General features: G+C 41.7%; 2 protein-coding genes across 6 annotated transcripts in view; one reads left to right on the top strand and one right to left on the bottom strand.

Annotated features, from left to right (window-relative positions):
- Positions 1-2,423: 2,423 nt before the first annotated feature.
- Positions 2,424-19,861, bottom strand: LOC115159250 (N-lysine methyltransferase KMT5A-A). Of its 2 annotated transcripts, none has more exons than XM_029708787.1 (7): positions 19,551-19,861; positions 18,744-18,894; positions 17,886-18,177; positions 8,836-8,923; positions 5,397-5,456; positions 3,589-3,779; positions 2,424-3,375 (listed from the first exon to the last, which is right to left on the bottom strand). In XM_029708787.1, the coding sequence occupies exons 1-7, from the start codon at positions 19,557-19,559 to the stop codon at positions 3,165-3,167; spliced, it is 1,002 nt and encodes a 333-aa protein (XP_029564647.1). In that variant the 5' UTR covers positions 19,560-19,861; the 3' UTR covers positions 2,424-3,164. The 2 variants fall into 2 exon arrangements, with proteins under 2 accessions (XP_029564647.1, XP_029564648.1); XM_029708788.1 differs by having other exon boundaries at positions 17,886-18,174.
- Positions 19,862-20,595: 734 nt separating this feature from the next.
- Positions 20,596-24,194, top strand: part of sbno1 (strawberry notch homolog 1 (Drosophila)) — a 30,401-nt gene continuing 26,802 nt past the window's right edge. For 2 of the 4 annotated variants that reach the window (XM_029708784.1, XM_029708781.1), the window contains exons 1-5: positions 20,596-20,915; positions 22,550-22,666; positions 23,232-23,309; positions 23,592-23,828; positions 24,054-24,180. In XM_029708784.1, coding sequence (XP_029564644.1) covers positions 22,550-22,666; positions 23,232-23,309; positions 23,592-23,828; positions 24,054-24,180 — 559 coding nt within the window. In that variant the 5' untranslated portion in view covers positions 20,596-20,915. Of the gene's footprint in view, positions 20,916-22,031; positions 22,122-22,549; positions 22,667-23,231; positions 23,310-23,591; positions 23,829-24,053; positions 24,181-24,194 lie in introns of all 4 variants that reach the window. The other 2 variants (XM_029708783.1, XM_029708782.1) reach the window with 2 other exon arrangements.

The following is a 24,194-nucleotide window of genomic DNA, read 5'->3' as shown; positions in this document are numbered from 1 at the left end:
TGCTGGTCATTTATGAACATTTAAACATCGTGGCCATGTTCTGTTATAATCTCCACCCAGCACAGCCAGAAGAGGACTGGCCACCCCTGATAGCCTGGTTCCTCTCTAGGTTTCTTACTAGGTTTTGGCCTTTCTAGGGAGTTTTTCCTAGCCACCGTGCTTCTACACCTGCATTGCTTGCTGTTTGGGGTTTTAGGCTGGGTTTCTGTACAGCACTTTGATATATCAGCTGATGTAAGAAGGGCTATATAAATAAATGTGATTTTATTTGGTTGTAGAATTTAACAGCTTTTTTCTGGACTTTGATAACTAGTGGGTATAGTCTTAAGTCTGCTCTGCATGCATTGTTTGAGGTTTTGCGTTGTACACTAAGTATTATTTTGCAGAATTCTGCATGCCGAGTCTCAACTGGGTGTTTTTCCCATTTTGTGAATTCTTGGTTGGTGAGTGGAACCCATACCTCACAGCCATAGAGGGCAATGTGTTCTATAACCGATTGAAGTACTTTTAGCCAGATCCTAATTGGGATGTTGAGTTTTATGTTCCTTTTGACGGCATAGAAGGCCCTTCTTGCCATGTCTCTTAGATCATTCACAGCCTTGTGGAAGTTACCTGTGGTGTTGATGTTTAGGCCGAGGTAGGTATAGTTCTTTGTGTGCTCTAGGGCAACGGTGTCTAGATATCATTTTATTTGGTGTCCTGGCTACTGGACCTTTTTTGGAACACCATAATTTATTGTCTTACTGAGATTCACTGTCAGGGCCCAAGTCTGACAGAATCTGTGTAGAAGAGTGCTAGGTGCTGCTGTTGGTCCTCCTTGGTTGGGGACAGAAGCACCAGATCATCTGCAAACAGTAGACATTTGATTTCCGAGTCCAGTAGGGTGAGGTCAGGTGATGCAGACTGTTCTAGTGCCCTCGCCAATTCATTGATATATATGTTGAAGAGGATGGGGCTCAAGCTGCATCTCTCTCTCATTGGAATTTGTGGTCTGTATGTTTTCATTTAGCATACCATCAACACCACAGGCCTTTTTGGGTTGGAGAGTTTGTATTTTGTCCTGTAGTTCATTGAACGTAATTGGAGAATCTAGTGGGTTCTTGTAATCGTCAATAGACTTCCCTGTAGCTCAGTTGGTAGAGCATGGTGTTTGCAACACCAGGGTTGTGGGTTCGATTCCCACGGGGGGCCAGCACAGAAAAAAAAAAAAAAAGAAATGTATGAAATGTATGCATTCACTACTGTAAGTTGCTCTGGATAAGAGCGTCTGCTAAATGATGTAAATGTAATAGCTGATTCTAATATTTGTAGTTAATCATGTATGTGTTTTAGCTGTTTGTTCTTTGTTATAGAGCCGAAAAGATTTGAGAAGTGGCTTATCCATACATCTTCATTTTGGATAGGTACAGTTGAAGTCGGAAGTTTACATACACCTTAGACAAATACATTTGAACTCAGTTTTTCACAATTCCTGACATGTAATCCTTGTAAAAATTCCCTGTGTTAGGTCAGTTAGGATCACCACTTTATTTTAAGAATGTGAAATGTCAGAATAATAGTAGAGAATGATTTATTTCAGCTTTTATTTCTTTCATCACATTTCCAGTGGGTCAGAAGTTTACATACGCTCAATTAGTGTTTGGTAGCATTGCCTTTAAATTGTTAAACTTGGGTCAAACGTTTCACATATCCTTCCACAAGCTTCCCACAATAAGTTGGGTGAAATTTGGCCCATTCCTCCTCACAACTCTTGCAAGGCTTCGAGGGGACTCTTACTGTAGATACACCTACAGCTCATCCCTTGGCAGTAGTACTGTAGATTACATTATCACAAACCTCAACCCAGAGTCTCTCCACGGTGGGAGAGAGAAGGAGGAGAGAGGGAGGAGCGCTATACAGAGAGAGGGACAGTGATAGGTCCTTGAGCTGTGAGAGAGGGCCAGAACTGGACAAGAACCCGACATTCTCAGCTCACAGGGGGAAAACATTCCCTACCAAATATGCCCCCTTAGGCACAACTATGACAAAACAACCAACAAAAATGGGTCACATTTTTACATTTACATTTTAGTCATTTAGCAGACGCTCTTATCCAGAGCGACTTACAGTAGTGAATGCATACATTTCAATTCATTTCATTTCATACATTTTTTTTTCTCATACTGCCCCCCCGTGGGAATCGAACTCACAACCCTGGCGTTGCAAACACCATTGCAAACACCATGCTCTACCAACTGAGCCACAGGGACACTAAGCCAACCTCATGCAATCAACATATTAAATATTAGAGGGGATCTGATGCCCTCTGAACAGTAGTTATACAAATCATCAACCCATTTTCCTCAAATTCAGCTTTGTGATCAGCAAGGTGTTTTAAATGCAAAGAGAAGAGTCCGAAGTCATGACAAAAGCAAGCCGGGGTATAATTTGCATAAAACCTGTTTATTCAATGATGCCTCCACCCCAGCATACATATTTAAATACTTCCTCATGGAGCATTTGTTTGTGGACATTGACAGCTTTGTGTGTTAGAGGTACAGATTTGTTCAAGTTCATAAAACAACTCTACATAACATAGCATAAAGTTGACATTTCAAATAAAGTGTGAGTTTCAATGGTTGGAATCCTATTCCAGTTTTTGGAACCTTTTAAAGACGGCTCATAAGTTTGCATCTAATAGTTCTGCTTTCTGCATCAACCAGAAAGGGTTCTGGTACCATAAATATAATTATTGCTTAGCAACTAACTACCATACAACCAATTAAGAAAAACTTTGTATAAAAATGCAGAACACTGAACTACAACCTGCATGCCGTGGAAGCACTGGTCTACCGGTAATACAAAATATACAAAAAGAAATGTGCTGGAAAAAACTAGCATGTTTCCTATAGACTGATAAATATATTAAAAGTATTGATGTCGCCAGACATTTAGAAGGTGTACCTCAATCTAAATGTGTGTTTAAGTCACTGTAACCTAACCCACCCTCCTCAAAAACTCCCTCCCCACTAAGTACAAACTACCCCCTCCCTTTCAGAAAAAAAAGAAATGATGTGATGACACATTCTGTTGCTAAGGCAATTTTTACATTTAAAAAACGATCTATTAAGAAACCAAGGTGTTGTTAGCATTTTCCCTTTTCTTTGAGCTGGATCATGTCTCCATCAATGTTTGAGCCAGGGGTGGGCTGCGATGGAAGCTTTGCTGCGGTCGCCATAGTCGTAGAGCAGCTCCTCGCCCTCATCGACGTCTCGCGATGCCACCAGGATGAGGTGAGGCATCCCGTTGATGTCATGGAGTTTGGTTTGACAGTTGCCGTTCTTACTGTGGTTGATCAGACGGCCCATGCGACCCGTTTCTTTCGTGGCGTCCACACTAGAGGAAGAAGCAGTTGAGAGAAAAAAAACCACAAAAAACCCCCCCCACTGATATTAGGTTAATCTAACAGTTTTATGGTTGAAAAGTTATTACATCATGAAACTTAAACAAATACTGCATTAGTGAGCAGCCAACAGTGAGAACGCTGAAATAGTTTTGCGGCTATACCAGAGATGCCACACACGTAAAAGTGATAGTGGTTTGACATACCAGTATGTTTTGCAGAGATACTGAAAGTAGTACATGTAGCAGCCAGTGGCAGGGTTAAGAGCGTACTCGGCCTCCCTCGTTTTGGCGTCAGTGATCTGCAGCAGGTCACCATGGTACTCCACTACATACTGGCCCTTATCGAAACACTGGGTGGCAAACACTCCTCGACCCTTCCCCTCTATATGCTGCACCTGTACCATTTGGGGAATAAATATACAGCGCGATCAGAAAGTATTCATACCCCTTAACTTTCCATATTTTGTTACGTTAGACGTATTCTAAAATGGATTTAATTGTTTCCCCCCCCCCTCAATCTACACCCAATAGCCCATAATGACGAAGCAAAAACAGGTTTTTAAATTTACATTGGTATTCATACCCTTGGCTCAGTACTTTGTTGAAGCACCTTCAGCAGCAATTACAGCCTAGAGTCTTCTTGGGTATGATGCTACAAGCTTGGCACAACTGTATTTGGGGAGTTTCTCCCATTCTTCTCTGCAGATCCTCTTAAGCTCTGTCAGGTTGGATGGGGAGTGTCGCCGCACAGCTATTTTCAGGTCTCACCAGAGATGTTTCGATCGGGTTCAAGTCTAAGCTCTGGCTGGGCAACTCAAGGACAGTGAGACCACTCCTGCATTGTCTTTGCTGTGTGCTTAGGGTCGTTGTCTTGCTGGAAGGTGAACCGTCGCCCCAGTCTGAGGTCCTGAGCGCCCTGGAGCAGGTTTTCATCAAGGATCTCTTTGTACTTTGTTCCGTTGATCTTTCCCTCAATCCTGACTAGTCTCCTAGTTCCTGCCACTGAAAAACCTCCCCACAGCATGATGCTGCCACCACGCTTCACCGTAGGGATGGTGCCAGCTTTCCTCCAGACGTGACGTTTGGCATTCAGGCCAAAAAGCTCAATCTTGGTTTCGTCAGACCAGAGAATCTTGTTTCTCATGGTCTGCGAGTTCTTTAAGTGCCTTTTGGCAAACTCCAAGCGGGCTGTCATGTGCCTTTTACTAAGGAGTGGCTTCCATCTGGCCACTCTACTATAAAAGGCCTGATTGGTGGGGTGCTGCAGAGATGGTTGTCCTTCTGGAAGGTTCTCCCATCTCCACAGAGGAACTCTTGAGCTCTGTCAGAGTGCCCATCAAGTGCTTGATCACCTCCCTGACCAAGGCCCTTCTCCCCCGATTGCAGACATTTTCTGGTACCCTTCCTCAGATCTGTGCCGACACAATCTTGTCTCGGAGCTCTATGGACAATTCCTTCGACCTCATGGCTTGGCTTTTGCTCTGACATGCACTGTCAACTGTGGGACCTTAGAGACAGGTTTGTGCCTTTCCTAATCATGTCCAATCAATTGAATTTACCACAGGTGGACTGTGGTAAATCAAGTTGTAGAAACAACAAGGATGATCAATGGAAACAGGATGCACTTGAGCTCAATTTAGAATCTCATAGCAAAGGGTCTGAATACTTTTTAATACATCTGCAATTTATTTAATACAAAAACACTTTTCGCTTTGTCATTATGTGTAGATTGAGGCAAAACAATGATTTAATCAATTTTAGAATAAGGTTGTAACATAAACATTCGGAAAAGATGAAGGGGTCTGAATACTTTCCAAATGCACTGTATTTTCACTCATGGAATACAATATAGTCTATTGAAATAATAAAATGAACTTAGTATCACACACTATTTTCCTCTGAAAACTGTGCGAGATGCATTTCATGATATGTCAGTATGAACATAGCAACAAGGTTTTCAAATACAGGGCCTCCCAGTCAGATTGGCTAAGCGCTGTGATCAATGTGTGTACCTCCATTCCTTCCTCGATCCCATTTATGATCAGATCATCGATGTGTTTCTTTTGTTCACACTGTAAGAGAATCCAAGCATAGAGGACATGTAATAAGAAATTTAAAATTTGGCTCCACATATTTGAAGGAACACAAGTCCTTATTCACAGTTGCTAATGGTATTATAGCTAATCTCACATGTTATGAACCCTTGTCCTTTCTAAATAAAAAAAGTTACACTGCAAAGTTACTAGTGCTGAGCGATTAGTGCTTGGAGGTTGGTTCAGTTTCGGTCATATAAAAAAAAAAAAACACCGTTTTTGATTTCCGTTCGATAATATTTTTGAAAACCTTAAATGCATTATGAAATGACATTAAAACGATTTGAGTTTTTTTAAATGGAAATTCCAAAGCCAAAAATAATGAACACTGTCAGGTCCACATTGGGTAAACAGTTATTTCCCCCTTTTCTATTGATATGAAATACAATATTTCAGCCATGTATATGACTTAGTATTTATTTGATGACCATCATTTTTCATTCCTTAAAGTCATCTAATCTAATCTCTGCTCAGGCAATAGCAGTCAGCCAGAGAACCAGTTAACAGTATCTCTGTGCTCCCCATACTGTATTGGGGCAATTCCACCAATTTTTCACTTAAAATGTATGGCCAAACTTAAGCCATTGATTTAAAAAGTTGAACAAAATCATACAACTATGCACAAGGACTACTTTTAACAATTTACAAAAACACATTTACTAGAAGAACTGTGCAGATGCAAAGTTTGGTAAGAGAATTTAGGTCATCTCTCCCTCAGTTTAAAACAATTAAATATCTGCTCCAAATTAAGATTCAAAGATGTCTACAGAAATAATGGGGTGTCAGCTATGACATGACGCCGCAACTTTGAAATACATACATTTTGGTTATTTAACTGCATTAAGTGAAGTGGATTTACACCTGGTAACATAATTTCATCATAGGTCCCTGATCTGTACTACACAGAAATGCATAATCACCAAACACCACCAATTTTGGTTGGTCCAAACCAAATCTGAACCAATCATAGATGTCCATGTTTCACAAGTTTGGACAACAAAGTACAACATAGTAGAGCTAAGTACAGTTCAGTCAATTAGAGTATAGTTCAGTACAGTATAATGTACTCGGGTGCACTGTACTCTACTTTTCTGAACACTGAACTACTTTACTGTACTAGAGCTGGGCCATATGAACAAACATCCATAAATTGAAGAAAAATAAATGTGCAATGATAAATCGATAACTTCCAATAAATATTTTGTTCCGGGGAGGTGCTAGAGCTGGGGGATATGGACAAAAAGTCAGTGATAAATGTAAATATTTTGCTCAATAACAACAAATGACAAAACTACTTTACATTAGTGGCGGGGCTCTAGACAATTATTTCCAGTACCAAGTAAGACAGATAGTAGCCTATGATAAATCATTTTAATGTCATTTCATAATGCATGAGCTTTTTAATGGGAAATTCCAAAGCCCAAAACAATGAACACTGTCAGGTCCACATTGGGTAAACAGTTATTTCCCCTTTTTCTATTGATATGAAATAATAAAATATGGACATGCCTTATGTTGATTCCTGCTATGGAAGTGTCTGCCTGTCGGCTGCTGACTCAATCCTTCTCCCCACTGCACTCGGAGGGAGCGATGCGTTCTGAGAAGCACCGTTGCTTAAAATACTATTTCGGCGAAAAGACAGTTTTCAAAGCAACTACTGTTCTAGTTACACAGAGAGTCACAGCTTACTGTGAGTGTATATAATGCATTTCTCACCACTTAATATTGAGTTCATGTCACCACTTTACAACTGGAGTAGGCTATGTAGTATGGTTTTGAAGTGCCTGCGGAGCCGAGTGGAGCGTGCCATTTTCACTTAATAGGTTTACATCTAGTGGCCTAGCACTGGACCGTTTTTGTAGGACGTTAGATTACATTTACTGGCTATCTATCAACAATATCATATTCAGAGTTAGCAATCTAGCTAAGTGTTTTGAGTTCCCACTTCCTCAAGTGGTAAATAATATAGCTTAAATGCCAATATGCACAAATTCTCTTAAGAGCCCAAAATAAATCTGATTGTATTTCGATAGGTTACACATCAAAATACAGTCATGTATTTCCTGTGTGTGTGTGTATAAAAAAAAGATGCATTTCCTGTGCGTATTTTTTTTATACACACACACACACACACACACACACACACACACACACACACACAGGAAATGCATGATTGTATTATTTTGGGCTCTTAAGAGAATTTGTGCATTTAAGCGAAAAGTCTTTTTGCCGCAATAGTATTTTAAGCAACGGTGCTTCTCAGAACACGTCGCTCCCTCCTCCGAGTGCAGTGGGGAAAGGGATTGAGTTAGCAGCCGACAGGCAGACACTTCCATAGCAGGAATCAACATAAGGCATAGGCCATTAATGTTGACCAAATAATGGTTTTAGAACAAATCTACAGGAACGTTGTGTAGCAAAATCACTAACGTAAGCAAAATGCTTCGGTAAGAGGAAGGCAATGTCAGTGTCTGTCATTTCTGGTTTATCGTCCCAGCTCTATATTAGAACTTGTCAGAAATGTCCATATCAACTAGCCCATGTCAGCTAATGTTTTTATTATTTTAAAAAATACAATTAAATTTAGCCCATAGATATTGTTGTAATTTGTCACTCAAATATCACATTAATAGACAGACATGGAAAATTTACAGAATTGCAGGAAATAAGCTTTAAAACTGTGAACAGTTTGTTATGAACAGTGCTTGAGCCCATAGAAATATACATGGCGCGTGCATGGGATAATGCAGGAAGCAGGCCCCCCGAGTGAAAAGGTTTGGGAACCCCTGCTCTACAGTACTGGCCAAACTTGTGAAACAGACCTCTATGATTGGTTCAGATTTGGTCCAGCCTTATTACAAACAAAAAACATTCAGCAATTTTGGCACAGTCACTCACTACCCAAACCAGACGCAACTGGTTTCAAGTGGCTCCATCTAGTGCAGGGTCCCCCCCCCCAGGTGCACATTTTGGCTTTTGCCCTAGCACTACACAGCTGAATCAAACAATCAAAGCTTGATGAGTTGGTTATTTGAACCAGCTTGTGTAGCGCTAGGGCAAAAACCAAAACGTGCACCCAGGGAGGGGGGGGGGGGGGGGTCCCAGGACCGAGTTTGGGAAACCCTGATCTACTGGATGAACTGGGAATCAGACAGGGGATATACACTGGGTAAACCGAACATTAGGAACACCTTCCTAATATTGAGTTGCACCCATTCCACACATGGCCCTCATTTCACACTAGATCTGTTTATCTCTCAATAATCTGCACAGTACACCACTAAATCTTTGATATATAACAGCATGGAAGTGGTCAATGCTTTAATATTACAAGGTAATAAATGCACTTTGCTCTCACCTTCAACTCTGCTTTGCTTTTCCTGGAGCTTCTCCTTATGGGATAGTAGTCTGTCACTTTGCGGTTTTGGGAATTCCTGCTCTCTGCTCTGTTAAGGAAATGTATGAACAAGCATTAACAAACCATTTTTTACATATATGGGCACATATGAGCCATGTTCTTATTAAAGTGAAAAAACAAGCACCAGGTATTCAACAGAAACAGACATTGCAGCCCTTTGTGGTACATCAAATATATATATATATATATATACACACACATACATACATACATACACACACACTACTGAGCTTGTTTGATGCTTTAAGCACACAAATGACTTGAGATGGATCCAGAAACCAAGACCGCTTAACCAGGAGGAGAAAAATAAAAAATAAATGTTCCTGACCCTCTTCCTCCCCGCTGCTGCTGGCCTGGGCAGAGTCGGCTGTTACACTCCTGAAGTTGCCGGTAGGTAATAGACTACACCAGGGGTCGGCAACCTTTTCCATTTGGAGTGCCAATTTATCTTACTATTTCTACCAATCTGCGTGCCAGATATGATTTTCATATGGACATTTGTGGAACAAAGTCATATTTCAAAATCAAAATTCTAAAAGTAACTTGTATTGCCATCTATGTAAAAACAACCTACATAAAGCCAACAAATAAAAACCACTGCAGCCTGTAGGTAGAAAATAACATGATCAAAATAAATATCCTATAAATCGCATTGGCAAAACACAGCCTGTCTTGAAGGAACTTTAAAACATTGTATTAACTAAACTCAGCAAAAAAAAACAAAAAAAAAACAGCCCTTTTTCAGGACCCTGTCTTTCAAAGAGATTTGGATTTTTACAAATTAACGTCACAGATCTTCATTGTAAAGGGTTTAAACACTGTTTCCCCATGATTGTTCAATGAACCATAAACAATCAAATCAATTAAATAACATGCACCTGTGGAACGGTCGTTAAGACACGAACAGCTTACAGACTGTAGGCATTTAAGGTCACAGTTATGAAAACTTAGGACACTAAAGAGGCCTTTCTACTGACTCTGAAAAACACCAAAAGACAGATGCACTGGGTCCCTGCTCATCTGTGTAACCGTGCCTTAGGCATGCTGCAAGGAGGCATGAGGACTGCAGATGTGGCCAGGGTAATAAATTGCAATGTCCGTACTGTGAGACACCCAAGACAGAGCTACAGGGAGACAGGACGGACAGCTGTTCGTCCTCGCAGTGGTAGACCACGTGTAACAACACCTGCACAGGATCAGTACATCTGAACATCACACCTGTGGGACAGGTACAGGATGGCAACAACAACTGCACGAGTTATACCAGGAACGCACAATCCCTACACCAGTGCTCAGACTGTCCGCAATAGGCTGAGAGAGGCTGGACTGAGGGCTTGTAGGCCTGTGTAAGGCAGGTCCTCACCAGACATCACCGGCAACAACGTCGCCTAATGGCACAAACCCGCCGTCGCTGGACCAGACAGGACTGGCAACAAGTGCTCTTCACTGACGAGCCGCGGTTTTGTCTCACCGGGGGTGATGGTCGGATTCACGTTTATCGTCAAAGGAATGAGCGTTACACCGAGGCCTGTACTCTGGAACGGGATCGATTTGTTGGTGGAGGGTCCGTCATGGTCTGGGGTGGAGTGTCACAGCATCATCGGACTGAGCTTGTTGTCATTGCAGGCAATCTCAACGCTGTGCTTTACAGGGAAGACATCCTCCTCCCTCGTGTGGTATGCTTGCTTGAGGCTCATCCTGACATGACAATGCCACCAGCCATAGTGCTAGTTCTGTGCATGATTTCCTGCGAGACAGGAATGTCCGTGTTCTGCCATGGCCAGCAAAGAGCCCGGATCTCAATCCCATTGAGCACGTCTGGGACCTGTTGGATCGGAGGGTGAGGGCTAGGGCCATTCCCCCCCAGAAATGTCTGGGAACTTGCAGGTGCCTTGGTGGAAGAGTGGGGTAACATCTCACAGCAAGAACTGGCAAATCTGGTGCAGTCCATGAGGAGATGCACTGCAGTACTTAATGCAGCTGGTGGCCACACCCAATACTGATTGTTACTTTTGATCTACCCCTTTGTTCAGGGACACATTATTCAATTTCTGTTTGTCACATGTCTGTGGAACTTGTTCAGTTTATGTCTCAGTTGTTGAAGCTTATGTTCATACAAATATTTACACATGTTAAGTTTGCTGAAAATAAACGCAGTTGACAGTGACAGGACGTTTCTTTTTTTGCTGAGTTTATTAACTTGGGTCCGTTCTGAAGCTCGTGCTAGCAAACCTGCAACATTGTATAAAATATTCTGGGCCCTAAAGTTTCCCGCGCCAGTGAGCTCCAGACAGACATACCTGTAGACTATCTGCGCAAGGGATGAGAAATAAATCAGGTAAGCTTATTTTATGACATTTTTTCCCTTTTCACACCGAGTGGTTATCAAAAGAGAGTTGAAAACTTTAAAAAAAAAATGCTACGTTGAGGAACTAATCATTTTCAATGGATGTAGAAGAAAAAATACTTTTTACTTGCTGTTTGAGGTGAAGATAAAATTACTTTGATAAGCTCCACATTGGTGGCGAGTTAAGAATCATAAATACTAACCAGATCCCCAAATGGGCACATTTATAGGCCTACATTTGCACGCAGGCCAGGCATCCTAGGCCTACTGCTATGCATAATCCGGTGTGCGTCCTTACTCACCATTTAACGGAGCGCTACAAATAAAATACATTGAATGAATTGACAACTCGTAAACGGAATGAAATAAACCAAAACTTGTTCCTCATAAGTGTAGCCTAGGTTGTGCGTTCCAAACTCCGACAATGAGAACGGTAAGACTAATCATAATATATTGAATGCATTAACATAACCAAACATTGTATATTACAAATGATGGGAAGTAACAGAAAATGTACTACTGGTGTGCCATCCCCGCTGCATCCACGATGGATAAGTCCACTGATAAAGGCGTGAATCAGACCGGTGTCTCGTGTGCCATAAATATCTCAGTGTATTCAGACCCCTTGACTATTTCCACATTTTGTTATGTTATAGCCTTATTCTAAAAAAGGAATAAACATTTTTTACAAACATCCTCGGTGATCTACACAATAATGACAAAGCAAAAAACAGGTTTTTAGAAATGTTTACGTAAGTATTCAGACTCTTTGCTATGAGACTCGAAATTGAGATCAGGTGCATCCTGTTTCCATTGATCATCCTTGACATGTTTCTACAACTTGAACGGAGTCCACCTGTGGTAAATTCAATTGATTGGACATGATTTGGAAAAGGCACACATCTGTCTATATCAGGTCCCACAGTTGACAGTGCAAGTCAGAGCAAAAAACAAGCCATGAGGTCGAAAGAATTGTCCGTATAGCTCAGAGACAGAATTGTATTGAGGCACAGATCTGGGGAAGGGTACCAAAACATTTCTGCAGCATTGAGGTCCACAAGAACAGTTTGGCTGCCCAACCAAATTGAGCAATCGGGAGAGAAGGGTCTTGGTTAGGGAGGTGACCAAGAACCCGATGGTCACTCTGACAGAGCTCCAGAGTTCCTCTGTGGAGATGGGAGAACCTTCCAGAAGGATAACAATCTACAATCTCTGCAGCACTCCACCAATCAGGCCTTTATGGTAGAGTGGCCAGACGGAAGCCACTCCTCAGTAAAAATGCACATGACAGCCCGCTTGGAGTTTGCCAAAAGGCACCTAAACACTCTCAGACTATGACAAACAAGATTCTCTGGTCTGATGAAACCAAGATTGAACTCTTTGGCCAGAATGCGAAGCGTCACGTATGGAGGAAACCTGACACCATCCCTACAGTGAAGCATGGTGGTGGCAGAATCATGCTATGGAGATGTTTTTCAAAGATGAACGGAGCAAAGTTCAGAGAGATCCTTGATGGAAACCTGCTCCAAAGCGCTCAGGACCTCAGACTGGTGCGAAGATTCACCTTCCAACAGGACAACGACCCTAAGCACACAGCCAAGACAATGCAGGAGTGGCTTCGGGACAAGTCTCTGAATGTCCTTTAGATGGCCCAGCCAGGGCCTGGATCGAACATCTTTGGAGAGACCTGAAAATAGCTGTACAGCAACACTCCCCATCCAACCTGACAGAGCTTGAGAGGATCTGCAGAGAGGAATGAGAGAAACTCCCAAAATACAGGTGTGGCAAGGTTGTAGCGTCATACCCAAGAAGACTCGAGGCTGTAATCACTGACAAAGGTGCTTCAACAAAGTACTGAGTAAAGGGTCAACATACTTATGTATATATATATATATATATATATTTATTTTAAAAAAAAGGGGGGGGAAAAAACAATTTAAAAATATTTTAGAATAAGGCTGTAACCTAACAAAATGTGACTGCTTCACAAAAAATAAATAAATCTTAGGTTGTTGGTTGACCAAACAGGGTCACCTCTAATAAATAAATAAATGAATAAATAAACAAACAAACACATGTGGACACCAATCTTGACAAACCATTTCTGTATGGAACTGGCTTTGTGCACAGGGGCATTGTCATGCTGAAACAGGAAAGGGCCTTCCACAAACTGTTGCCACAAAGTTGGAAGCACAGACTCGCCTAGAATGTCATTGCATGCTGTAGTATTTAGATTTCCCTTCGCTGGAACCTAGCCTAGCCCGACCATGAAAAACAGATGATTTTTATGCGCTACGCCCTTCAGCACTCGACAGTCCTGCTCTGTGAGCTTGTGTGGCCTACCACTTTGTGACTGAGCAGTTGTTGCTCCTAGACATTTCCACTTCACAATAGTAGAACAGTTGACCGAGGCAGCTCTAGCGGGGCAAAGATTTGACCAACTGACTTGTTGGAAAGGTGGCATCCTATGACAGTGCCACGTTGAAAGTCACTGAGCTCTTCAGTAAAACATTCTACTACCAAGGTTTATGGAGATTGCATGGCTGTGTGCTCAATTTTATACACCTGTCAGCAACGGGTGTGGCTGAAAGAGCCGAATCCACTAATCTGAAGGAGTGTCCACATACTTGTGTGTGTGAGAGATTCCTAAAACCAAATCTGTGTAGAACTGATAATGGACCTACATTCATACCGTTTTTTGACTATCCAGCTCGCTAATAAATCACAAATGAAAGCTAGACAGCCAGGGAGCATAGAATTATTATAATATTTTTTTTTTTAAACGATGGATAGAGGACAATTTTTTGCACATTTTGACAGTGAGGAAATATAATACATCTTCCGAGCAACCCTCCGGGCCTCGTTGAAGACCGGATGTGGCCCCTGGGGCAAAATGCGTTTGTCACCCGTTTTAGACAGTAAGGCCTCTAGTCCATCGGTATCTGAATGCTACCCTGTTTCTCCTTCAGCAAATCTCCAACTGTTGCCAACAGTGCCATGTATTCATGGATGCCAAGGGAAGCCAGGCTCCCCCCCCCCCCCCCAAAAAAGATCAAATAAAATATTTTGTGTTTCATATTTTCCTTCAATTCACAAGAGGCTGAATGCCTCTCACCAGAGAAAGCATCCGAGCGAGCGAAACAGCACCGCTCTGTCTGTTCAGGCCATCTGATGCTTTCTGGTCAAAAAGAGTATGACATTGTTGCCGCCCGTAGCGTTGAATGCAAAGGAAGCCAGCGAGCATGACATCCCTTCATAAAAAAAGATTTTAAAGTATATAATAATAGCCAATCAGTGCTGAGCTAAACTGAGCGAGCAAACAAAAAAGAAAAAAAGACATAAAAATAAGTATCAAGTGAAGCCACTTTGGATTTGGCGTCACTCCTATCAAATCACACTGACAGCATACGTCACTTACAGAAACTCGTTGTGTTGTTGTCCTCTGGTCGCTAACTAGCAAAAATTGTCCCTTTCCTAAATTAGCTGTGGATGGAGATAGCGATTTGGACTTGTGGCTCTACTTGATTCTCCATACTGGCCAATGATAATAATGGCGATTCTGATCCAACCATTAACTCATATCTTGTTCCCCTGGCTAGGGCTGTTGCGGTGACCGTATTACTGCCACACCAGAGGCCATGAAGGCAGTCAAATCCCACATAACTGTTTAGTCACAGGACATTAACAGTCTACCAAACTTGCTAACTGCCTGGTACTCAGCACTCCATTGTCTTGCTAATCACTCTGACAATGCAAATGTATTTGAAAATCTAATCAAACACTTCATGAGAGCCCATGAGCTCATGTTGCGCAACATTTCTATATACTATGCAATTGCGGGAGAAAACAGAGTGATTGCCACTAACAAAAAGACAAGGATCCCATCAGCTTTATATAGGCTAGGCCTACTATATTTTTTTCTCAACTTCACTAATATTAAGCAACAGGAGTATAGCCTACCTGGCTGGTATGAAAATAAACCATGGGGAAAAGCGTCCTCCATTCGCTATTTAAGTGCATAGATTACATGTATTCTTTCCCACTTCCCTTGTTTCGATACAGGTGCATGATAATGGTCCATTTTAAATCAAACAAATGTCACACATATTATTTAGACAAGATTAAATCAAGAATTGTCTGATGGGTGACAATATGAGCCTATCACTTGTGAATTACATATTATCACTTGTGAATCATGCCCAGCATAAGAAACAATGCCTTTTTTGAATCATAGAAACACACATCAGGTAGCCTAGCCCATAGGCCTATATGTTTTAATAAGGTTTGTATCACAACTAAAGTGGACAAATAACTTCTTAAAATGAAGTACATTAATCCGCTTTACAAGGGGTGCCAACTGGCATATATAACTGGCATATATATATATATATAAGCAGTGCATTAGTTTCAAGTTTGGGGAAGATAATATTCACCTTTATAATAAAATAATTAAAATGCATAATTGTATTTGCGGTAACTTTTGATAATGGTGTGTCCCGCTAACGGAACATTCGCGCTTATAGCCTACTACCATGGGCACATTGCTGGGCTTATAATGGAAGAACGAGCCTAATAGTTTATCAACATTTTAAGCTAAACATTCTGATCTGTTGCGTCAGCCATATTGCGTAAAAAAAGGTGTATTCATTTGGGATCTGTAGCATCCCACAACTGTCCCAGACTATGTTTGGAATATTTATTTCTCACACAGAATAGGTTGACTTTTGTACTATGGGGGATAGTAGATTGACATAGGCTAGTGCTTTTGCTGTTTGTTAAGCCTACTCATTTTGTTGGCTGACGAAAAGTAAATGTGGACAGTTCTTCCAATATCTTCAATATGCACCTCGGAATTGGATAAGGACGCACATAGTTGCGTCCCCGACGTGTCTGACTTGTAGCCTGTGAGAAAGACCCGATCACGTGATGGAGAGCCATGTGAGTAAGAGGCGCTTCGGATTGCGCTGCACACTCAAGGAGAAGGGCACAACGCAGCACTCCGGGCCGCAAAAGGCATGGATTTTTTTTAGGGTGCATTATGGCCACAAAAGGGGTATGCCACCGTGAAATTCATTATCAAGTGCTTGTCAAATTGAGAATGAGGGACTGATGGTGTGTACAGCCTGTGCAAAAAACAAGCAGAGCTCAAGCCTTTCAAGAGACTTTCAAATCATCATTAGAGTCTCATCATGCAGCCTTACAATGTATTAAACATCAAAACATATAGCCCAACTTCTGTAAAACAACTAAAGTTACATTAATAACTCAAAACTAACCATATATGAGTAACTATTTATTTGTTAACTGCTCACATAATAGCCGCATGTGCGCACTCCCTCAAATCCTTTGGAGAAAATATTTAATTCAGCTTTGTTTGATTCATATTATAAAATAATGCCATGGAATTTTATGCAAATCTTGTCTGCTAAATCAACTAGTGTAGCCCACAGCCATTTGGCATAGCCAGAGCAGGGCAACTCAAGAGTATGCTATTATTTTCTTCTGAAATAAACAAATAATACATAATACATAAATAATGCATGATATGAAGAAAATGTTTCTTCGGACCTGTCTAAAGTAAATAATGTTTATTGTGATGTGTAGGACATATTACATGGATTTATTAGACGTTTAAAATGGCTTGTAGACTATGTGTGGAAGCCAGAAGATGCTAATGTTGCGTTTATGTTAATTAACTGTCAATTACCGTGAGACCGACAGTGATTTGCTTGACAATCACCGGCTGATGAAATTTCGTGACCGCCACAGCCCTACCCCTGGCCTGAGAGGATAGAAGTTCAATATGTAGCTAGATGTAGAAGGCTAATGTTAACTAGCTAACGTTGCCCACGGAAGGAAGTTAGGCTAGCGAGCAAGCATTTTAGCCAGGTTACATTCGACAACAAAAAATGTAATTGTGTAATGTATGACAGAGTGACAGACCGTTTCGTCAACATGAAAGAGGATGGCATTGGAGTGAGTCAACATGTTTTTTTCTACTTGCACGAACGTGCACGCACACAGAAATCACAAGCACGGACAGCCACATCATATAACATTTTACATTGATTAGCCTAAATTGTTTTTGCTATCTTTTAGTTGTCACTGTACTGGACTAAGCATAGGTGATTTGATGTTGAAATGGTGCTGGAATAGTGGAGGCGGCTCCGGTTTTCTTTGCGACTTGCGGTAACTCTCCTTGGTTCTAAATCAATAGCTGTTTAGTGGTCCGAAAATGTCGGAAACAATAACTTGCTTGACCATGTAACTGTTTGTTACATGCAATATGCTTTGTGGACTTCAGACAGAGGTTGCTCTCTGGTTTTGTGATGAAACAAAAGGGAAAAAAATTGCCGTCATATGAAGCTGTATCGCTTACTCTGTAATGAGTGGTATTTTGATTGAAATAACAATTCTCACAAAAAGCAACCTCAAGTTCAGTTCACTCCTAATATGTGCACATGGGAGACGCAAACTCTGCAGTTCACCAATCCCAATTATAATACACCCTTTTTACATAATTATTCACATGCTCCAGTTTAGTGCATGCATTTGACAGTCCCAAGCTATTGTGACAAGTGTTTTTTAACTATGAAAACACCCGACAAAATGTGATTTTGTGTGACATCCAGAGAGAGCTTACATTCTTAGTGCTGACTTCTTCCCTTTGGCCTTGCGTCGGATATCCCTCCTCTGGTTGGCGAGGTGAGCAGCGGTGTTGTTGGCGAGTAGGGTGTGGGTGATGTTGTTACTGGGGGCAGGAGGGGAGGAGACATCAGCTGGGGAACGGAGGCAGGAGACTGGGGAGAAGTGGAGAAGCTGCTGGGAGGACTGGTGCTGGTTCTCATCTGTCCTGCAGGGCCACTGGCTGTGGCTCTCTTCCATGTCTGCCAGCTTCAGGACGCATGTCGCCTCAGAGTTCAGTCTCCTGGCTGCTGGGTGGGGCAAGCAAAGAGGAAGTCAGATGAGGATATAACAGCGTTCATGTCAATGGCTTCATCTCGTTCAGATTGCTTTTGTACATTTCATGTAAAATGGGCTATCAAAAACGGAGAAAACAAGAAGTAACTTTAGACTATTGAGATGCCACAGACTAAACCAACAGCTCCTCCTTAGATGTGATGAGAATATATTATTTTTGAATGAGGAGTGAGGGGATGGACCATGATGAAGCCAACCTCATCATGCAGCCATGTTTTAGGTTTCAAGTAAAACACACATTTTACTCAGTATTCACTAAGCCATATAATGTCTATACACATTGATCTAGGCCAGGTATGGGCAACTGGCAGCATGCAATGACTAATCATGGTCAAGTTACCACCTACAGGGCCCCATTGATTTTGTTAGTCACTCTCACTCAGATATCATATTAAAAACTGCAAACATTTCTCTCCACCCGATGGCAAAATGTGTAGACTTGCAGGAAAGAGGAGCCAAATAGAAAGAACAGGACATGCACTGTAGTAGTTCAATGAATAGGCTACTATACACTACATACCATCCCCTTGCCTTGGTGTTTCATTCTGTATGGAGCAGCATCCAGCATACTTTCCCTCCTGAATGAGTTTGATGGTCATCTCATCATGGACAGGTGATTTGGACTTGCTGTGGCCCAGGAGGGTGATGGAGTGGCTGTTTAGTACCATGTCCTGTCAAAGGAAGAGGTGGAAACCATCAATCATTTGTTGTTGCTGTGTGTGTGTGGAGACGTCAACAATGTAAATAACATAACGTTGAAATTCATTTTCCACAAGGAAATGTCGAGGACATTCGACCATAACAACTGTTGAGTAATGTCTGGCAGTCACCTGACCTGATCTTATGAAAAAGAGGAGACCTGTGTCAATACACTAGCAGTGACGCCAGCCAGCAACATAATTTGGCTAACTATGACAAAACACACCCGCACAACATACGGGCCTCCTAGTTGTTAGCTCAATCGCTTCACTCATCACATTATTTGTGACAAACATGTTGTTTTCGAGAACATGCAAACGTGGCTGTATATTTGAGTTACAAATGCCTCGCCCACTAAAAGCGACTAACTTTTTATTTCGACCGTTCGCTTATTCAGCCGATAGGAGTAGCTAGCTGGAGTAGGGAGAATAACGTATAGTTAGCTAGCTAGCTAACCATGCTAGCTAACATCATGCAACAATGTTGGACATTGATCAAGTAACGTTAAACAAATACCTAACTAGCATAGAAATAACAGTATACTCCCATCCATTGTCCTAAATTAATGTAACCTATTTTTTGTAAAATAACAAAGTACACATTTGACGAATTGTTACAGCCAACTTACCCCGTTCATTTCTGTATTGTTTTGTTTTTTGTATTTATGCGAAAAAGGCTTCGGGTCCACTCTTCTGTTGCAGTAAAACAATATCCAGAAGCCGTGTCTCCACGTATGTCCCCAGCGTCATACAACAGTCATCCCACCTCTCCTCTGCCTTCGTACACTCTCCTCCGTCTCCACAAAGGTCACTTTTGTATGTTTTCCTTTCAAATTCTTCAGCCCAGGCAGTTTCCACAGTTCCTCCCCTCCGCCATGTTTTAATGTAACTCATTCAAGGGAGGGAGCCATGTAACATTTAAAGGGACGGTAGTTCTAAGGGAGAGCCAGCAGGCGGCGCTGTCTAACATTGTTTTGGGGAGTTAATCAACATGAATCATTATCATCATCCTCATTAAAGAATTACCTTGTGAAAATTAGTATTTTACAGAATCTAAGTAAACAACACATTGAAAAACAGTCTAAACTCTCTCTCTGTACTTTGGTATTGGTGTGTCATGTTTTGTTTGTGGCTGTTTTATATTTTGTCAAACTTTTCATACTGCCTTTTTATCGAGACCTCATGATTTTGCAAAAATGTATGTCTTCCTCATAGTTTCTCTGTAATGTTTTTACAATATTTTTGACACTGCACGGTATAACATTGAATAGTTGTGTAAAATGTTATTTTATTATATATCATATATATTTTATGTTTATTATTGACGCTATTAAGAGCATGGAGTAATGCAGCCGGAGAGGACACCATCTGAGTGGTCCTTCTCAAGGTTTCTACTTTCCAGGGAGATTTTCCTTGCCTCTGTGCTGCTGCTTGCTTTTTGGGTCTCTATGATCTAGACTGGGTTACTATTGATTGATTGATTTATGCAATATATAAACATGCAGCACAAAGGATTTAGACCTTAACGCCGTCATGATTTGAAATCATGACACACAGACCTCCAATAACGTAGCAAATGTTTTACCCTGACCTTACCAAAATGGGGGTTCCCAATGACATATTTTGCATAATAAGGAAACGTCGACTGGACGTCACTTCCTTCAAAGACTTCACGCGGTCACGTGACGAGGGTTTAGCGCTCTGTTTCTGGAATCTGTAAGGTTTAAAATTATGCTTGAAATGCCAACATTCTTTTCTTTATCGATTGCTGATCGTCAACGGACGCCCTGCGACCACTTGGATATCATTTTTTATCGACGGAGTGCTAGGAATTCGCGCCTGAAAATTCCAGCTCTCGGGCTAAACGTCACGTGACCAATACGCGACTCTGGTCGTTTGGTAAAGATGGCGAAAGGTGGTTAGAAAACAGCGGAGCGAAGAGGGTAACAGCCCCTGTAATCGCCGCGATAAACTGAACACCCGTTGACTGCCAAGTGAGTGTTGTTGCCTGGCACAAATATTTGTAAATGGTTGGTGATTTCCCCAGGATCACGGTGAAGTGTTTATAGTGAGGCTGTGACATGTTGTTTTCGTGAAATTGTATTTTATTGTCCTCTTCCCATTGCAACTAACGCGGCAACGTTTAACGTTAGCTGTTAGCTAACGGCGTGACAGAGCATAACACCAACACGGCTTAGTACGCTATTAGCTAACTAGCCAGATAACTTAAAGCTAACTACAGTAACGTTAGCTAAATACCTTTTGTAACATTAACTATTACTGTAGATATAATTACCTTACTATGGGTAATAATGCTAGTTAGCTAATGTGTTATTTGGGCTGTCTTTTAGTACATTATTTTCCTAGTGCAGTCAAATTCATAACGGGCAGTAGGGGTTAGTTGCAGTAACGTTATAATGTAGTAGCTAATGGCATAGCTACATAGTTAAGTTATCCAGCAAGCTAACTAGCTTAAATGCCAAGGTGAATGGGACTTGTTTACGCCGCTGTCGCGTGCATAGAAAGGTTGTTTTTTTCTCACAAATAACAGTTGAATATCGATGTTCATTGATTCCATAGTTAATAACTTGATTTATCAAATCAGTGGACAACTCAGGTGAGTTTCAAGTAGCTAACGTTAGCTAGCTAATATACTGCAGTGCTATTGACTTTAGAGGGTGTGTGGTTTCCTAGCTATGTATGTGTACAAGCCACACGAATCTTTTAAATGTCTTAGCCTGATCTAACTAGCAAGCATCTATAAAACATGTTAGATTTGACATTAGCTAGCTACTGTTAGCTAGTCTTGCGAACGACGTCACTCCAGGAAATTGAGACTACGGAGTAGGGAGCACGTCAAGTGCAAACACGTGCCAGGGTCCGGGTCACATTGTAACCAGACAAGTTCTCAATATCACACACCTGGATGTACACCTTTTATTTAAGTGTGTAACTGCTGAATATTCTTGCAGTCTACCTTGACCGATTTGTTTTAAGAGTTGGGACCCACTGTCGAACATTTCTAAACATCCTTGACGCTTCCTGGCCAGTGCCACATGCCAGTCAACATTCTGTTGCCGTCATCTGCTCATTTTTTTTTTAATTACTAGCAGCAGCAGCAACCAACATCATACTTTATTAGTGCACAGCTGAGTGAAGATATCTGGTCTGATGGTTGGATGAACTGTTAGATTACCAAGGTAAACAGTCACTCAGTGGTCACATGTCTGCCACATGGTGCTGTGCATTAGGTTTTACAGTTCTAATGTATGTTTGAAAAATATCTGTTGCTACTTATTTTACATGAAAGCAGTTGATTCAAAACTCATAACTATTTTTTTTTTTATAGTGTAATTTTTTATTATCTTTGAGCTCTTATGCTTGTATTTGTTGGTGTGAAATTGTGTGCTCTATCACAGGGTCTGTTAGACAGCTTACTGTGAAATAAAAGCTGTCAGACAGCCCACTGTCTGTATGACATAACAGACCAAGTAGTGTTGAAAAATACAGTTAACTACAGACACACAATTTTGGTTAGATCACTAACAGTGGATTGTGACATGTTGCCAACAATTGTCTGTTTTCCTATTCGGCTCCTGCTGATGTCACTTACCAATTTGTTTTGCAGATGATGGATCCTGGACAGGATTTGCTCTTGGCAGCCCTGAGCGAGAGCGGAATCTGCCCTAACGACCTGTTTGACTTTGACCCTCAGGATGCTGCTCTTCCCTCTCCCACCCCACAGGTAAGTGAAACACAGGGAGGCATCTTCCCAATAGTCCAATGTGGCTTCTAGCACTTCTGCATCATTTGAGTTTAATGAATGGAAAAGGATTTAACTAATATAGTTCTCAGTAGTTTAGTGACCTCCCAGTATCTCAGTAGTGGCATTCTCTCCTCTGATCTGCATAAATACATAACTAAAGGACAGCCTGGGCAGGGCTCTACAGTGCGACCGTTTTACTTGTGTATGCGCCTAAATAGTTTGCTGTGCCACCTGGAATTTTAAGTTAGGAGCACCTAGAAAATAAATCGGCCAGATCATTTTTGCAATGATTACCTCACTGTACCGCAGCCCCTGAGTGCCATGGAGAATACACTGAGTGCTGATTCATGACTGTCACACTTGCACCATTACTACAAAAAAAATGGCCTGTAATCTCAAATATATTTCTTGGTGCGCCTTCATTTTTCAACTTAGGCACACACATGCTCCTTGTGCAAAAAAAAAAAAAACAGTCAGCCTCGGTGCTGCTGCTTCAGATGTGTAGTGTTCTCTGGTGCTGATGTGAGTTTTGTTTCTCCTCCAGTCCATCTCCATCAGTGCCCTGGGTGTTGGCTCAGGGATGGAGGCAATGGCTCCACCCACACCTGCAGTCTCAATCAGGGTAGGAACTCTGTTCAACAAAATATGGGTTACAGTGTGCTTTTACCAAGAAACCTAGTCAATCAACCGTTTGAAAATGTTTTCTCCTGTTTGTCTCCACTTAAAAAGGACACAGAATATTTGTGCTACGTCTACACATTTCGTAAAAAACATATGCCTTGTGTTAAACTACTTTACCCAGTTGTATAATGAATTGGAATATCTAGCGTGTTGTACTGCAGTATAATTTCTGTGTGGTAACATCTCAACCTCTCCTCCTTGTCCCTCCTCACTGGTCCACCAGCACAAGCCTCAGCCCTCAACCACCACATTTGTCTTAAATCAACTGAATCAGTTGCCATCACTGGGAACAATTGTTGTGACCAAGCCCTCAACTGGAGGCACGGCCAGACACACCATCACAGTCACTAAGGTGGTCCATACAGCTCCCTCAGCCCTGCGGGGATCCTCTTCCACACTTACCTACTCCACTGCTCTCCCCTCCCCTGTCTCCACAGTGGTTCCTTCCAACAGAGAGCAGGTCAGTGGAGGAAACACTTTTACCCTGGGAATGGCATTGGGAACAAAACTGCAGCTGAAAATATGAAATGAACAAGTGTGTGTGCACGCTCTGATTTTAGTAGGTGTCACGAGGGCTAAGATGCCTTTCAGTTCCTATGCTGCCATCTGCAAAATAGCAACAAAAGAGGGAAAACTTGAGTTAGAGCCTTCCTTGTAATAACATGTATATTTCCTTCTGTGTCAGATTCAGCTGAAGGACCTGTTGAGGACTGGCAGCACCATGAAGAGCAGTAGTCTGGTGGAACTCATGAGGCTCAAGCCACCGCCAGACATCGCCCAGCCGGTCGCCACGGCAACAGCCACAGGCACCAGTGAGTCACGGTAC

Source organism: Salmo trutta, chromosome 23, assembly GCF_901001165.1.
Source record: "Salmo trutta chromosome 23, fSalTru1.1, whole genome shotgun sequence".
NCBI lineage: Eukaryota > Metazoa > Chordata > Actinopteri > Salmoniformes > Salmonidae > Salmo > Salmo trutta.
The sequence above is the reverse complement of the archived record's forward strand: the minus strand, read 5'-3'. Positions and strand labels throughout refer to the sequence as shown.